At 38.0% G+C, this 18,551-nt stretch overlaps 1 protein-coding gene across 8 annotated transcripts in view; it reads right to left on the bottom strand.

Moving 5' to 3' along the window:
- Nucleotides 1-18,551, bottom strand: part of prdm11 (PR domain containing 11) — a 191,308-nt gene that overhangs the window by 73,919 nt on the left and 98,838 nt on the right. For 7 of the 8 annotated variants that reach the window (XM_041196769.1, XM_041196768.1, XM_041196770.1 and 4 more), the window contains one exon: nt 15,819-16,607. The exons of the other annotated variant lie outside the window; for it this stretch is intronic. In XM_041196769.1, coding sequence (XP_041052703.1) covers nt 15,819-16,607 — 789 coding nt within the window. The remainder of the gene's footprint in view (nt 1-15,818; nt 16,608-18,551) is intronic. 8 annotated transcript variants of the gene reach the window in all.

The following is an 18,551-nucleotide window of genomic DNA, read 5'->3' as shown; positions in this document are numbered from 1 at the left end:
AATTCACTTTATTATGAACTCTACTCAACTTATTCCCACCTGCTAACTTTGCATTCTATATTATTGATCCATGATAGGTTGGTTCCTTCTTTGGCATGGCACATCTATGACCCCAGCAGCTAAGACACTGTCATACCTTGCCTCACCTCTAATCTGAATTTATCTATATTCATGGGGTCCCAGCCGACCGTGATATCTCATGTGGCCTCTCTATTCTCATGGTTTCAATCGCATACTATTAACAGACCTGCCAAAACCGTAAAAAGCAAATTCGAGAGGACCTGTCAAAAGTATCAAGAGGAACTGTCGAGAGGACCTGTCAAAAGCGTCAAGGAACTATCAAAAGCACCTGTCAAAGGGAGCTATCAAGGCATTTAAAAGTCCTGCCTGAAAAATCTTTGGAAAAAATGTTTGGAATGTTAAATAAAAACATGGCTTGCTATTTCACTCTGTTGACATAGCCTGAGAGCCTCCATTACTGGATTAGTGCTGCATGACTGATTTCACAATCATCGATTATCACAGTACACTGCCAGCCATTTTACAGTTCGATTGACAGCTATAAGTGGTTATATATTCTTTGAAGTGGGACTATGAATTCCAATGTTTGCTGTTACAAGGGATTGTGTGCTTGAGTGAAATTATTGTTGTTATAAGGCTCTATGTAATTGAAAGAATGTAAATTTTGTAAATGGGTTTTTATGAATTGAGTGTGTTTTTCAACATAGTGATGTCTGCAATGGACACTTAGAACTTTACTATATAGAACTTCATTTTATCTTACCTCTGCATTGATCCTGAGGTCTGACAATGGTGGATACTGGGTGACTTAACATGGTAGGAGTAAGGGCAAAGTGGAGGGCATGAGTTGGCACTAACTTGGCATGGGGCTACAAGGGGGTGAGTACAGGGGCACGGATGGTATGAGGGTCCATAGTGATGGGTACAAAGCATAAGGTGGCAAGGGTTGGCAGGCATGGAGAGCATGTGGGTAGGGTGAGGGGGGTGCTGAGGGCTGGAGGGGTGTTTCATGGTTTTTAAAAAATTTAGACATAGCACACCTCTGCACCCAGCACCCTCCTCACTGCTTTCAGGATCGCCCACCCCGACTTCGAACAAAGCCCACCCCCAACTGAAAATCCAGTGTCCAGGCAGCCATTTTTAAAAGTCAGATTTGCTGAGTGGGAATTCTCTAAACACTGCACACCCGACTCATGGACTAAAATCCAGTCACGGTCTTCAACCGCTTCTTTATATCCCTCAGTACCCACATCCACCTATCCCCTTCTAGCACTTTTCTTCTGCATCAGCCCTGGGAAAACTCTCCACTTGGTCATTTACAATTGCAATTTCAAGCTGCCAAATGCCTAGTCATTGGCCTTCCATTCGCCACAAAATGAGGAGGTTTTTGCTAATTTAACAATGGAAAAATTGGTGGCTGTGAATTGAATTTCTGCTCCAGAGTCCTCCTGATTGTGTAACAGTGAAACCCCTTTGAGGGAGCTTTTTCCTTACACTTTGCTAATGTCCTGCATGAGCCTCAAACTAAATGTTATGGTTACCTTCTAGCTTGAAATGGACTCTAGTAGCACTGACCAATATTGTTCCATGGGAACAAAGGGGCTATACTTAATTCCATTGTGATCAATATACGCCTTGACTGAAGACTGAAACAACCAAGCTTCAAAACCTAGAGCACAATGATGACAAAGAAGCTACAGTACTAAAAAGAGCTTGTTTAAAAGGACCGCTAAAGAACAAATAAGAGCTTACAAAGTAACTCAGAAGAAAGTAAAGAATTAAGCTATGAAAGAACTTTATCCTGGTGTGCAACCTACTACTACTACTATTGCTGCTGCTGCTACTACTACTACTACAACAACAACAGGAGAAAAAGTGCAACTACAAGTAATGACAAGAGAAGAAAAATCGAAGTGCAATATCCAGAATATAGCATGGGATACGGAAGAGTCTTAGAACTAGGGTACCAATTTCTTCTTTTAGGACAATCATCTATTCACTTAATGTGGAGTGTGAACAAATATGAAATAATTGTCCCTCTAGGTTTTGTTTGGACCTTGTTTAGACAGGTATTAAACACTGTCTCACATTTTCCTTAACCCACAACATGGCATGCTGCGCAGCAGGATTTGCAGGGGCTTATAACCAGTGATGTGTCCACCTGAAAAGTTTGTACTGATCATTAATAAAAGATGAATACCTAATTAAAACATATGGGATTTGATTAACCGATTTTTAGTAAACATCAGAACACAGTTAAATAGTCATCATAGACCTGTAACATGCTCCAAACCTTCCTGGCACTATCATGAGATTTTACAGAGACTTCGTGAGGATATTACTTAGCAACGAAGCATCAAGAAATGCATACTATCAGTATGAAGTTATAAGACTAGCTGTAGGTTTATGATTTTAAATACAAAAATTAATTTTATTACTAAAATAGCATTAAACTTTATTATTTCAGTCATAATCTGAAACTCCAGTAATATTAAAATAGGTTTATATGATTGATTAACTGTCCCTGAACATTGCAACTCCTGTTAGTGGTTCTACGGTGACATTTTACACAAAAGTACAATTTAAAAGTAAGCTGCAGACATTGTAAAGTAAAAAAGTTGAGGATATGAATGTAAGCAATTTTTTTCACATTAAAAAAGCCTAACCTAGATTAGCAATTCACTGCCACTGAAATCACTAGCTAATTGTTCATAAATTACCCCATCCAATAATGGGGCAGGGTACTGGAAATTTTGTACTTAAAGCATGAAAGATCTTTATTTTATTCTTGTAAGGCAGAAACAAGTTTAGCATCCGCTCTTGACATAATTCCCCTTAATTTTCCCTCTAAATACAGAATTATTGATTTTATTATAGGTGAAAATACTTAAATACCAACAAATTCCAAAAATTTCATTGTCTTGAAACCAAGGACCAAACAACAGTACTTGTAAAGAATATATCTAATGCAACTAGTTTATTATTTCTTTGATGCTGTCATTAACTAGGGACTAATGAGCTTTAAACCACGTAAAAACTAAAGTAGCATAAAACACTGTCTGAGTCACTGCAGATGTACTCTATCTACCTAAGTTCTGTTTGGTTAGGTAGCTGAGGTGGTTGAATGCTGGAATAAAAAGGGTGGTTCTGGGTTACAGTCCCTGTGCCACTTGTTCCTGGTACTTATTTGCTCAACTCCATCAGTTTTTAGCTTGGAAACAAGATACAACATCACACTGAGCTCATAAGGCTTGTCCATCTTCACTGTGGAGCACCATTGCCAGTTATGTAAAAGTTTGAAGTTCTTCTAGAAGTGGCATCCAAAGGAAGGTAACAATTTGCAGGATAGAGGGAATGGGGGAAATTAATGTTAATTTCCAGATTTCTAGAAAATGCACCTCCTCAGTGTTTCAGAAAATATGTAACAACTTGATGGCATTTAACTTATTTGTGGAACGAATTTAATTGCCTGACAAGAGTGCCATTATATATATGGAAGTAAAAGCTTTCAGAAAAGTCTAACCCTTATTACTGTTAAATCTTTTAGAAAAATTTTTAACAGTTTTAAGGTCATGCACCATTCCTACAACAAAAATGGAAGGAAAGCTAACTTCATCCAGGATTTCATCAATATAAGCTGCTATGAGGTACATCATGGTTGAAATGCCCTCTAATTTCACCTATCTAAAAGGTCTCCCCACTTGATTGAAATCAGTACTTCACGACATGGGAAAGCACAGTCACGAGGCAGCATCCTACCACATCAGTAATACCCAGCTGCCTGTTATTTGTTTTGGTTTAAAATTCTAGGTACTGTAATATCTCAATTACCCCACCAAAAGTATAGAATGCATGTTCATAAGCAGTTCAAAAATGATCCAAAGCTAACCATCAGATATTAAATCTGTATTTAAGAGAGCATTTATTAAAACATGATGTTTCTCTTCATTTTCCTTCTCGGACTCCTGCTGCTGATTTGTTTTCTGCTTGACTAAAGACTACTTAGTACTGTCACAAAATACAAAGTGAAAAAATATTCTATAATCCAGTGAAGTGCACTAGAAAGAAAATTGGTATGGTACTACCACTACCATACACAAATAGTTTCTAAGAAGTTCCTGAGCATAACCTTTTAGCCTTTCCTCCTTGTAGTGCAATGCTTGCTCTTTGTTCTGTCTTTTTTCCCCAAAGGGACAATTTTGATGTAAACTCATCAGACAGGGAAATTGCAGGTTCAAATTGATTTCCTAATAGATGTATCAATGGCATAAGGTTTTGGGGGCTCAACGCTCTGTGCTGCCCAGAAACAGCTCATTTTTGTTCTAGAGAATACCTAAATTTAAATAAAAGAAAAACCTCATGTAACAAGATTCAACTACAAGGGTACTAATATAATCCCTTAAAGAGGACAATAGCGAGATAGCATAGAGCAACCAATCTGATGTATTGTGTAAAATTCTGGTAGTCTCCACTTTGTAGAGGGTACAGAGAAGATCAAGTAAATGATATTGGGAATTAAGCACCACAGCTCCAAGCAGATACTCATGAAAGTCTAAGTGTTACCAGAGAAAAGAAGGGAGACCTTATTAAAGATGTTGAGGATCTAAGGGGCATAGATAAATGAAATCTTTTTTAATTGCTTTACATAACCACAAACAAGAAGTAAAAAACCCAAGCTCAGAAGACAGAAGATGAACAGTTTAGATTTTATTATTTCACACAGAGGGTGATGAATATGTAAACTACAATGGTTTGGGGTAATGGCAAAAGGTGGTGCTGGAAAATTTAAGGGGGAGATGGGTAGTTTTATGGCATAAGAAGTAGCAAGGGCTGTAGGAGACAAATATAGTGACGCATTTTTTTTAATCTTGCTAACAGCTGGATGAAATGCAATGGTCCTTTCTGGTCCTATAGATTCCTATGTTCTTAAATGAGTTTTATTTAATTCGCAACACCATCCATTCCTCACTGCAGAAAGCAAAATTTTAAAAAAGGTGTATCAAAACTGTATACATGGCATTTACTTCCATATTGTGCAAAAATCAGTTGTCGATTTCTACGTGAAAAGACAATAAGGAATTGCAGAATGTATACTATTATCTCATTCATGATATTCATCCTTCACAATCTAGAATATGGTTTTATTTTATACAATTTTGAAAGTTATCCCACAGATATAATAAACCACACATGCTATCAGTCTGCCCCTCTACCCTTTGTCTAACTGCGTGTTGTGGTTTCCACAGGTAACCGGTCATTTAGAAATCTTTGGGTGCAATTATGTAAAATTTATTGTTATAATCATTCTTCAAAATCAACACAATATTTCAATAAATAAGGAAAATCAAACAAAAATTTAAATTTCTTACCTTCATCAGTTGCCATCATCATTCCATCTCTTTCGGTAGGATCTCAGAAACTGAAATACAGCTATCAGAGTCTTCATTCCTCTGGTGTATGACAGCACTTCCAGATTTTTATTTTCTTTTTTTTTTGGTGTGAGCAAAACTCAACAGCAGCATTGCATAAATGCATTAGTAAATTCAAAAGATCATGTTAGAAAAGGGCTTGTTGTATAAACCAGATTATCAGCACCCCTTCCTTGCCTTATGACTCACCAGCATCAAAGCAAAATTAACTCCTCCAGAAATGTGCCTGCATCTTTCAAATTAATACTTTACTGATTTACCACCTGCAGAAACCAGAAATATATTTTTCACTTACCAAAAGATTTATTAGCTAGTAATAATTAGGAAGTGATGAATCAATAAGACATTTATTAGTCCCATCATAAAATAGCACAAAGGAATGAAAGCAGCAAGGCCTTCTTTCCTTACCACATATTAATTTTGGATACTGAACTTAGAATTGATCAAATTAGATCCAGTAAAGTCATAAAAATTGTTGATGGCCACATGTATTGTTCTGAAGGGCCATATGTTTAGATATCTTTAACTAGATTAAAAAGCAAATATCTTCACTTTTAGTTTAGACATCCCCATTGCATTCTGAATTTCTTTGTTACAATAAAAACTGTCAGAAACATATGTACTCCCGAGTCTGTACATTTTATTCTTTGTAGAGAGGAAACGAGTTCTTAAATATTTGTGTGAAACATTTTGCATCGATGACAAGTATATGATAAGAGACAATACATTAGATTTAAACAAAAAGGTCATTCGGACATTGTGTAACTTGTCAGTTTATAAGCACAGTGCTCCATTACTACACTCTACTAACAGGAAAAAAATAAAAAAGATACAGAAAAAAAAGATGTGGTGCAAGCAGACCCAGAGCAGTTTCAAGAGAGAGAGAGAGATTAAAGACTGAATATAATCTGAACCAGAGAAAAGCTTTGGTCCAAAACTATACAGAAGTGATGTCATCCACCCAGTGGGCACCAACATATCAGGGATCTCACACCACACATGGACCTCCAGGTTATATCAAGTTGTTACATCATTGACATACTCCTTTTTCTTTTCAAGAAGAATGTCTTAAAGAATAGAATACTGATAGTTGCGCAATTAGCTCATCTAATCAATTCACAGCATAACAGTTCAGAATATGTTCACTTTGGACTTAGATTATTCTATTCCGCTGGAAGAAGTTGGTTAATTATGTATTAATATCTCTTCCTTATGGCTTAGTACTAATTTGGCAAAAAATAAATTCAGTATGGCATTTCTACAGTGCATGGGATTAAAGAAAATACCACACTTTTTTTTCTTTCTCACCCCCCAGTACAAATATTTAATTATAAAGCAATCTGAAGAATCTACTGTGGAACAGTACTGCATTCAGCTGAGAGTTGTTACATTCTACTATCACACACTTATTCTAAGTTATCTTCTTTTTACCACGTAACTTCTATGCCTTCCTTCCTCTCCCACTGCTCCACAAAATGACCCACCTGATATTAAAATTATATTTCAATGCAAAATGGCAGGCACAAATATGCCCAACCACACCAATGTGCAAGGTGTTGGTGAATGTTCAAAAAGTAAATTTGATTAAATTTTGAAATTTCTCATCATTAAATTAGAAATTACAACCATATACAATTCACCACTGTGTCCGATTAATAACATACTTTCAATATCAAGATCAACACCTAATGCAGGCTTTAAGCACAACTCATAAACATTGGATTTCCAGTGCTTTTTTGGAGCGATAGTAGCAAATCTTCAAAACCGTGTAATTAGCTAACTTTTTCATATTTAGTTATTAATTTCAACAGCTAGTTTTAACTGACAAGAGGCTGCAGAAGATTATCAGTCACGTTGACGTCCATGAGATCTTCCTGTGAGCATAACAGCTGGCACATTTACCAGCACTTGCACAACGTAATTCATCCAATGAGAAACACTTTGAGATGATTCTAAAAGATGTGAGAAACCACTATGTAAGTACATGTTTGTTTTATACGTATTAGAGGACTTTCTTTAATGTTAAATCAGTTCAAAAATAATGAAAACACTGAAAATACTTATAGACATTTATGGTATAAGCATGATTATTGTACAATTAATCTTTTAGAGCACTGTTCTATTGTACAATTAAAATTTAAAAAACATTAATCATGAAAATATGAAATGAAAGCAGAAAATACTGGAAATATGTAACATTTCCTGTCAGTACCTGTAAAGAAAAATACGAGTTAACATTTTGGGTAGAGGTTCTGTCAGAACTAGAAACCGGAAGATAAGCAAGTTCCTTTAAAGGAACTTTACAGAAAACAACAAAGTTGAAAGAAAAAAAAGACAAAAATCAAGGGCAGAATTATACAATTCTCCACTGGCAGGTTTGTAGATGACGGGGGGTGACCGTCAAATTTTTCGAAGATCCTTCCCACTGGGATCCAGCCTGCCCCAATCTCTCCACAATTTTACGCTGAGTCAGGCAAGGCCCAGGCTGGCCGGCCCATCCTTGCCTCAACTGAGGCCCTTAAGTAGTCAAATATTGACCACTTAAGGGCTGTTTCCCAGCCAGCGTAGATTTTCAGGCTGGCGGGAGGTGTTCAGGGGCAGGCTGAAAAACCCTGCTCAGGCCTTGGGCGGGATGGCGAGGGGTGCCTCCATCAGAAGCCTCCTTTTAATATCGAGCACCAATCCCCCAAAACGTCTTACCCCTGTGGGGGCTCCCTCCCCTGCGGCCTCTCCACCAACACACCAAACCCCTTGTGTCCATCCCCCCAGGTCTCACCTACTCTCCCTGCCTGAGGCCCCTAAAACATAACTGGTCCTGGCCTCCTGGGACTTAGGCTCTGGGGACTGCTTGCAGTCCCAGTGCTATCCACTGCAGCTTCTGGCACTGCAGGGTCCAGAGAGCTCTCTGCGGCAGGTCTTCCTCCCGACTGAGGGGCAAAAATCCACCTCCAGCTAACTGGAGCATGAAATGGGTGCGGGGCAGCCAGTATGGGTGGGTTTGTTTGCCGCCAATTCCTCAGATGACAGGAAGGGAAATTCTGCCACACGGAATATACTGGCCCAAGAGTTATGTACGCAACCTACAATCACAATTGGAGCTAGAAATAGACAACAACTGCAAATTTGGTCTATCTTCTCTCTTCCAAATGCAGGTGAGTCTGTTACGCATTTCTAGAATTTTCTATTTTTTATTTCAAATTTCTTGCATTTGTAGTTGGTTCTTTTCACTCCATTTGCTTATTTTTCCAAACCTTTTATTCCTTTCTGTTGCCTTACTTGGATGATCTCCATACATTACCCATCAATTTTCAATTATTTTCTAGACTTTAAGAAATAAATTGTCCAATTCATTAGCTTGCCCTTCTCTCACCCACTGCTTTGTCCCACCCTGTGCCCCCATTTTTATTTTATTCAGTTCCATTAAGGATCTCACTTATCTTTCAGCTTAAGGTTGTGATATGGGTCTACACCCAAAACGTTAACCATCTTTTTCTTCTTTCTGGTGCTGACGGACTTGCTGCATAGTTCTGGCATTTTCTTACTTTATCACTGCTCTTCTGTAGTTGTGTTTGCTGTTTCCCACCTGCATTTAGGGTCTTGTGAGTGCATTTTTGTATTAAGGTGAAGATATCCCTGCTCAGAAATTTAACATTTTTTCCACTTTCTGTAACCAGTCTCACCCTTAAGTACTTCATTGGTCAGAAGCAGAACAAATCTTTCCGTACTCTGTCAAATAATGCTCCTTCACAGCCATTTCATATCAGCATTCTTTCCTGTACAAATGTTATATTTCTATTTTGAACATCAGCCACTCCTGTGCTCTCTCTGAATGATCCAACCAAGTTAGTGTTAAATGGTGTTCAACTGTGGATAGCTTTGTGTGATGGGCTCGTTTCTATGAGAAACTAAATCAAGACTTACTGAGCTCATTTATAAGCAGACAGAAGTTCTTCTTCCAGTACTCTAGGCTGGCTTTGAACACAGTTCACAAAACAGGAAGGATATCATACTACCTTACTATGGCACATACTCAACAATTTTATTCAAACTCTGTTGGATCAATATACAAAATCACAATCAAGAAACAGTACTGCTACAACAGTCATGTTCAGTGACATGGGTTGGAGGTTGGAGTAACTTCTAGAATGAAAGTGGGGAAGGAGAAATCAGAAAGAAAGTCGTAGCTGGGCAACACGTAGATGCTTCCCGTTGTATAGGAGGAATTGGCAATTTCTTGGGAGCTGATCATTAAACACCATCTCTTCAGAATTGATGAAAAAGAGAGGCAAAACTGAAGATCAGAAAATATTAAAAATAGAAAAACAAATGGACACAATGAATTACATGCGAGTAAGTCTTTCCACATTAGGTGCAGACCAAGAAGCACCAATACATACAGCATAAAATGATTTGCTGAGTTTAAAAAATAAATTCCTTACAAAGCTGCAACAGGTCTCAGGATTTTGAGGAATTGCTGCAGTAGGTAGCATTAAAAGGCTAATTGATTGTAAAAGACCCATACATGGCATAATGTGTCAATGGCATGGGAATCACAATAAGGGGTAGGCTATTTAGGGCTGAAATGAGGAGGAATTTCTTCACTCAGGGGGTGGTGAAACTCTGTGATTCTCTACCTCAGAGGGATGCGGAGGCTCAAGTCATTTAGTATATTCAAGGCAAGAGATTGATAGATTTCTAGATATCAAGGGATAATGTGGAAAAATGGCATTGAGGTGGAAGATCAACCACGATCTAGCTGAATGGCAGAATGGGCTTGCAGGGCTGAATGACCCACTTCTGCTCCTACTTCCTATGTAAGTCATTAGCCTATTAGGTTATAAAAAAATGCTATATAGGGAAATCATGTACCGTTTATATGAGAAGCAAATCTGAGTCTCTGCAAGAATTAGCCTCACCCTATCTTCCTGTCCCCATATCCGTGAACATTTTTAGCCAAACATACCTCTCCACTAAGCCAGAAACAGAGACCCAATGAAAGAATACAGAAGGTAAAAAAAACAGACCACCCCCACCCCCACTACACTAGGCAGATATATTGGTCACCTCTCTTCCCGCTGAGCAAGATTCCCTACCTCCAGGTCAAGATTTTCACCTCCCACTTCCCGCACTATCCATTTCAACTCATCCATTGGTTGTTTATCCTTTTTCCACATACAATATTCCACTGGTTGCAGCCAGCCATCAAAGACTACGCTATGGCACTTTATTTCCCCTTTCCCAGTAACTTCAACTACAATGTTTATTTACAGAATCTCCTCCCCAACAACTACTGGTTACATCGCTCCTCCCCTCCACCTACTGATCTGAATTTACTTTCTCCATCACTACTTTCATCTCCCTTTCTGTATAGTAACTAATAATAGAGGCAGAAGCCTGCAAAAAAGTTTGAAAATAAAGTTTATAATATAGCATCAGGTAAGGCAACTAGACTGATTACTTGATGGTGTGGCACATACTAAACTGTAATAGAATTTAAAATATTTGACTATAATGTTTTATGTTGTGAGACTAAAACAGGTTAAACTTCATAGTCAAGATTAAATTTAAATTGCTTTCCAGGCAAAAAACCTCATATATATCCCTGTAAAATAGAAAGCCCACAAGGTAGCAGGTGAAATAATTTCCATTGTCTGAAAAATTACTAACTAGATAGTCCTACAGAGAGAATCTCAATGATCCGAACAGGGTATCACTCTCTTAATAACTCAACTCTCAAGCAGCATGAATTTCAGAATTATGCTTCCTTCATTGCTCTCCCACTGGAGATCCCTGAGCACAGTGGTAACAGAAGGAAGAACTCAGTCATTAAAAGTAGTCTTTTAAAAGTGGACTTAGGAGCTGAGACACATCCGCACAAGTAAGTGAAGCCAGCAGTTAACATCTCAGACTATTAACCATCATAATAAAATAAATGTCACCCTCTGTAGGCTAATAGCCATTAATCATCACCATGAACAAATTATTACCTTGAAATATTCACTAAGTGCAACAGCCCCACCTACTGACAAAAAGCAGCCTTACATCCTGAAATTACTTTGTCATAGTTCTAAAAACACTTATTTGATGTGAGAATAAACCATCCAGTCAGAAACAAAACTTCAGATGTCTAATTGAATTATTTTAATCTAAAAGCGAAACTATTTGCTGCCAGATTATGTCATTCATTAGTAAATATGTAAATTAAGGCCTGAAATTTCACCAGCATGTGATAAGAGTGCGGGCAGTTAGCCTGTGCGCAGCACTCCTGGCTCCAGCTGGCTCCATTGCAGGGATGAGAGGTTCAAACCACCATCACCACCCCCGCCCCTGCCCGCCACGCCCCCCCAGCAATTTTAAGAGGAGTTAGGCTCCTTCTGTTAGTAGACTGGGTTTGGACTTCTCAGAGAATCATGAGCCACAGGGGAACCCCAATCCCAAGTGGGGAACCAAAAAAACCAGTCACCTGCTCCTGGAATTCTTTCACTGACAGACTTTCAAATACAAAAACAAAGTGCTCTTTCAGTTTCAATAGTTAGATACTGTATTGTAAATTAAATGTGTTTTTACTGCAGTTGATAATAGAGCTCTGTCCTGTAAAGGTAAGTTGACCATGACATTGATCAGCACTGTGTAAATGTTGAGATGCCTTTGAGTACTTTTCCCACATGGAAAAGTACTACTATCCACTCAAAATTGAAGAAAACAGTGGTTGGAATCTCTAGTGCTTTAATCTGAAGTGACTTAAATGTCCAGAACCCTTTTAAATTGAAAAGAAACACTTCAGCAGCTTTCACTCAGAGAAAAAAACAATCATGTGCTCCTGGACTGCTTTGATTGACAGAATGTCTGGTGTAACTTAGAAAAATATCACAGAATCACAGTATTGTTACAACGCAAAAGGAGGCCATTCAGCCCATCATGTCTGCACCAGGCCTCTGAATGGGCAATTCACTAAATGTCATTTTCCTGTCTTCTCCCTAAAACTCTGCATATTCTTCCTTTTCAAATACCAGTCTAATACGCTTTTGAATGCTTTTATTGAACCTACCTCCACCACACTCTTAAGCAGTTCATTCCAGACCTTAACCACTCAGTACATTAAAAAGTTTTTTCTTATATCGCTTTTGCTTCTTTTGCCAATTACTTTAAATCTGTGCCCTTGGGTTCTCGATCCTTCCATGATTGGGAACACTTTCTCCCAACTACTCTGACCGGAAACCTCATGATTTTGAATATCAAATCCCCTTTCAGCCTACTTTCCTCCAAAGAAAACAGGCTGAACTTCTCCAATCAATCTTCATAACTGAAGTTTCTCATCCCTGGAACCATTCTCGTAAATCTTTTCTGCAATCTCTCCAAAGGCTTCACATCCTTCCTAAAGCGCGGCATAAGGCCATCTGTTTTTTCAGTTTCAACAGACTCCGCTGTTCACATTTCCCAGGCTTTATTATTACAGCTGAGCCCATTATAAATCCTTGGCTGAGTTTCAAAAGCTGAAGAACCACTTATCTCGGCATGGGGCTGTGTTCACATTTTGATTGACAGTTTTAGGAGGTTATTAAATGATTATCTGTCTTTAATGTGGCAAGTGCTTGTTTATCTTTACAACAGAATGATCACTTGAGGGGACTTAAATTTCTTTAAATAGCTTTTATGAACGACATTTTCTCAGTATGAAGTGTATTTGAAAGACAGCTCTACTAGATTACTAGAAGCTTGGTTTTTAAAATATTAATTTTGAAGACATCCTGAGGTCTGTCCATAGTGGAAATTGAGTGAGTGGCTATGGAGGATAAGTGGGGGGATGGAGGGGAAATGGGGAGTGTGATGGGGTATGGAGTATATGAGGAGGCATGGGGGAAGCATGCGTACGAGAGGGTATGTGGGTATGAGTTGGGGGACATGTGGGTGGGGGGTAGGGGTGAAGATTTGGGGGCCTGTCATACATCATTACAACTGGACCAACGTCCCAGTAAATGGAGATGAACATTCCAGTCTGCCTGCCTCGCCATCCACCCACCTCCATTGCAGCCTTGGGCTTGCCTCCAGAGGTGGCAGATCTGACTCCATCTCACCCTCACCTCCCCATAACAAAAAGCCAGGAGGCTTTTTAAAGGAGTCAGGAAACTTCTCAACCCAACCTTCCCGCTTCTTCCATGAAAATTGGGCCCTAATTGTTTTTGACCCATCTTCATTCTCAAAGAATTGGAATGCTGCTCCTTATGACTCCATACAAATGCTCTGCCTATGTAAAAGTCATCATTTCTGAGATGGTATACAAAAACTTGTTATTACAGTTGCTTTCCAGTTGAAACACTTTACAAGTGTTATAAATAGAACATACTTAGAACAGATTACTCATACATAACTGTCTCATCTACCATGATGCATGCTACAGTGGTTGATTTTAGATACAATCCATATTTCTGATTCACTTCACATAAGATTAATATAAAATATATGCTCATAGTGCACAGTTGGATTTTGTTTCTCACCATTTTCACACTAACACATATTGGTTATTCATGGTTTGGATAGTTTGATTAAAACACTAATTTAAGGTCTTCAATGAGCTCAAAAATTTCAAAACCAACCAATAATGTGAGAAACTACTATAAGTAAAATCAAAACATACTACTTTTCATAATTCTTATAGCTGAGATCAGCTACAGTTTTCAAGATGGTTTGTGAGTACAGCATTCATGAAATATAAGTAAACCACTGCTCTGAAAAAAATGAAACAGCACTCTGCATTTGAAATGTACAAAAAGAATTGAGGAAGTCACACTGTATGAGATATATAATGCTTATTTTGAAAGCTGCAAAGTGAATGTTTTAAATTTAACAGTTTTGTAAGTTTCAGGTCTGACCATCTACATGCCTGGCTCTGGTTTTCCTATGTTTAGACCATTCAAAATGTGATTATCAACTCACAAGGAAAAATAGACAAGTCAGCAAACCTGCATTTCTGTTTTAGATCCAGCAGGATGAATTGTGCTGCCTTATTCATAATTCAATCCTAGTGATTGTATCTGGATAGAGAACAAGGGAGTCATTAAGATGGGCTAGAGGTAAGCAGGAACGGAATTGTCTAGGCTAGGTATGGAAGAATAGACTGAAATATGGCTGGATCTTAAAGTGAATCGTAGCTCTGTAAGGTTACCAAGAGGCCCTAAGTTCAAAACACAAAGAATAAAAAGAAAAAAGTTGTCCTTTCTCCAAACACACAGTAGGTAACAAAATTACAATTTTGTTCCATTCTCTCTTATTCAGTAGTTTGATTATAAGTGATATTAAAGGATAAGGTTAACTGAACGAGGATTAGACTACTTATTTACTTGCTCGGGAAGAGAAGAACTACTTGACAGATTGAGAGTAATCCAAGTGTGTTTCTTCCATCATCTACAGTCTGACTTCTTCCACTTATTTTCCTACCTCTTCTTTTCCAAATTGTTGTTGTCACTGATCTTCCCTCACTTTCTCCTAACCCCTGCTCTGACACTGAAAGGGTTGGTTGAGTTATTTTCTCCAGCTACTATTTCTGGCAACTAAAAATTAACTTGGAAGAATACAAAATCAAGATGTATTTTCAAAATAAAAACAGAAAAGAAGTGTCGACTCAAACTTTAGTGGCAGAAAGGATCTAGACTGATTGAGAAACTGGCACAAATGCTTGCTTTTTATTAAAATAGTGAACCTGGAGTTGTACAGTGCAGAGAATACAATTGTTAAATAATGTGCATTCAGATCAAAGTCACCTTTCAGCCTTTTGTTTTTCTTTTCTTTCTACTGACATCACAAATCATATATCACACTTAACAGTTGCCAAAAAAAGGCTTGGTTCTGCTCACAGATATTTTTTTAAAAGGTGTCTTCTAACCTGGCCTGGGGAATGTCAGATACCATACACATACCTAAAATCAAATCTTTAACCACAAGATGATCTGTGAAAGAAGCATTGATTTAAAATACAGCCTATGCAGGCCAACAAATAGGATACTGTCTCTTTGTTTCTACTTTACATTTGAATCCCCTTACTGTCCTCCCTCATTCTCCTTTCCCATCTCTTTCACATGACAACACATCTAAATATTCTTCCTCCCTCTTTGCAAGAGCTATGGATATGCAACACCAAGGCTATTTCTTGGATCAACCAGCAAGGCATTTGTCCACAAATAGAAGGAGCATAATTTTCCTATGGGTGAGCTTTCCCAACTCACAGCTAAGAACTGTGAAAACTATAGATAGGCTGATAGGCCGGTTAGAGTGCCAGCCACAGCTTTAAAAATCAAACTTATTACCAGTAAAGTGTAAAAGCAAGCACATGAACCTCCAATCTTCTGGGACACTTCACATGTGTTGACGTACCTGGTAAGTTAGACTTCAACCGATCTAGTTCCTCCTGAAGCTGTCGAATTTTCTCCTGCAGTATTACACAATTTGGACAGTATGAGGAGGGCTGGCTTTTTGGAAGATCTTCCTCAACGACACCCACATGCCGTCCACCTGAAGTTTCTGGTGGCAAAACACCACTGCTTTCTTCAGTGTTTTGAAGGAATCCAGAATTTAAATGCTTTTCATTAACCCTTTGTTGGGGCCTGGAGTCTACCTCAACTCTGGTGCTGGACAGAGATAAAGCACTTTGTTGTGAGGAAGTTCCTGGCCTGTTGAATGTATCACCATCTTGATGCTTGAGCCTTTGTCGAGCAGGAAAATGACTGTCAACTGGCGATGGATACTTGGCTTGTGCTGTGGTCAATTTATTAATTTCATGTTCCTGTCCACTGCGGCCTACAAACTGAGGCTTTTGAGGTACAGGAGATGAGGTAGTTATCTGAAGATTGCTAGTTTGCTTCATTGAATATACATGCTCATATGGGCCACGACCAGAAACTGGATAACCAAGTTTTTCTCTTGAGGTGTCAACAGGTGAGTCATGGCTACTTTTAAACAACTGTTCCAGCTTCTTTTTTTTAGGGCTTGGGCTGCTGTCGCCATCCTTGTTGCCTCGTTTTCCACCCTTGTTCAAATTGGTATTTTCAAGTCTTTCAATATCTTCCTTATTTAGAATCCCTGGTTTTCTGGATGTCCCTGGATTTCCAGTGAATTTTTCAGTGGAATGTCTTCCTAGGCTAGCCTTCTTGCACTTTGATTCCGCTGAAATGGTACATGATGTAAATTACTGGCAAGGTACAGGGTTTGAATGTCATTTTTTTGAGCTCACAGCAATGACTTATCAGAAGAAATGATCATGTTCACAGTAACATTTATTTAATGTCACCAAGACAAAGGAGTATTGGACCCCAATGGAATGATGAGCTAGACCAAATAGTTTACTATGAATTAAGTCAACACAGTCTGGAATTAGCTTATTGTTTTTATGAATCACATTTCAAATTTCTGATGCTCTGGTCTAAAGCAGGTAACGGGAATTATAGTCTGTCAAAAAAATAGCCTTACTGAGGTATCTGTGGCTAACATAAATCATCAATCACTAGATTCACAACATTTATAACTATAGCTTAATACATAAAGGGCATGAGTTAGCCTTAAGTTTGTTGGGAACAAAATTACTCGTTTAAGGAAAAGGAGGTTTTTATGTGCAATTAAAAATACCAAAATTGTAGGAATGATCAGCTTTGAAACATGTGATTTTGCTAGCAGCCCATTAATCACAGGTAAGAGCAAGCATTCCTCCATTTTTTGTTCAAAAAATATCACCCTCTCAAAATGAAGGCTTGTGTAGGAATAACAGTTACAATCCTTATAATCCACCAGATAGAAAGGGATGCTAGCTGCAGTATATGATGACAGATAATTGGAAAATTTCTGTAATAGATGAGGTTTTCTTGCAGAGCTCATTTTCAGTAGCACCCAATGATTCTTGAAGGAACAATAATCTTTTCGAACCAGATTCTCCAATAGGGGGTTCCATGGCTTTTTGAGTGCTTTCTCTGAAGAGTACCAATCGTCACTCTATATACTACAAGTTATACAAGAAGTTATACTAAATTTGTACTAGAAGTTTATGCTATATGTATTAAAATAAAATCTGTAAATGCATTAAGTTGTCCTTTTTGCAGGTTTTGTATAAGTTGTAAGCCTAGAGGTAAGCCATATTTTATTGCTCACCTTGTCACAACCTTGCTAGGTTTAAAATTTTGATGTAAACCATACACCTATTAGTTCTTAGTTAATTAATAAGTTGACATTTTCCTGGCTTTTGTAGACTTCTGCTAAGATATATGCATCTAATGCTCAATGGGTCTTTGATTTTAGATTTTTATTATATAGGGGCTGATAACATTGCTGTTAGTTCAACTGTAACTTGGAATAATATTCATTGCACTTGTGCAACTCCTGGCGGTTTATAGTTTTAAGACCAAGGAAAACAAGGTTCCAAAATATGGCCCAGTGCAGCAACATTTTTAAAATACTTACCATTTAAATTTTTTTGGTAAAATTAACATTGTATATTCATTTTTTAATGATTTGAATGGGATGGAAGTGACAAATACTGATGCTTTTTCTCTACTAAAAACTAAGGGCACAATGCATGAACATTTTGTAATACCTACAGCAAACTTACTTGCGCATTTCCACCTCTCTCCCAGTTCTATTAGCATGCATTAAAGTGTGCTATAATGCATTCTATTAGCACACGAGAAATTAGATTTAGATTGGATATGGCATGTTAAATAAATACCCTTGTGCAAAAGCTTATCCTTGCTTGGGCAATATTATTTCCAAACATAAATGAAAAAGGTCATGTTCTACATTCACTAAACACAAAATAAAACCTTATTGGGGTAGAAACTGCAAAGTTAGAATGATAGAATGGTTATAGCACAGGAGGAGGATATTCAACCCATTGTGTCCGTGACAGCTCCCTGCAAGAGCAACTCAGCTAGTCCCGTTCCTCTGTCCTTTCTCTGTAGTCCCACAATTTTTTCCCCCTCAGACAATTCTCCAATTCCTTTTTAAATGTCATAATCTTAATCTGACTCTACCACATTCTCAGGGACTGCATTCCAGATCCTAGTTGCTGCTTAAAAAAGATTTTCTTCATGTTGCCATTGCTTCTTTTGCCAATAACTTTAA

Source organism: Carcharodon carcharias, chromosome 10 (assembly GCF_017639515.1).
Source record: "Carcharodon carcharias isolate sCarCar2 chromosome 10, sCarCar2.pri, whole genome shotgun sequence".
NCBI lineage: Eukaryota > Metazoa > Chordata > Chondrichthyes > Lamniformes > Lamnidae > Carcharodon > Carcharodon carcharias.
The sequence above is the reverse complement of the archived record's forward strand: the minus strand, read 5'-3'. Positions and strand labels throughout refer to the sequence as shown.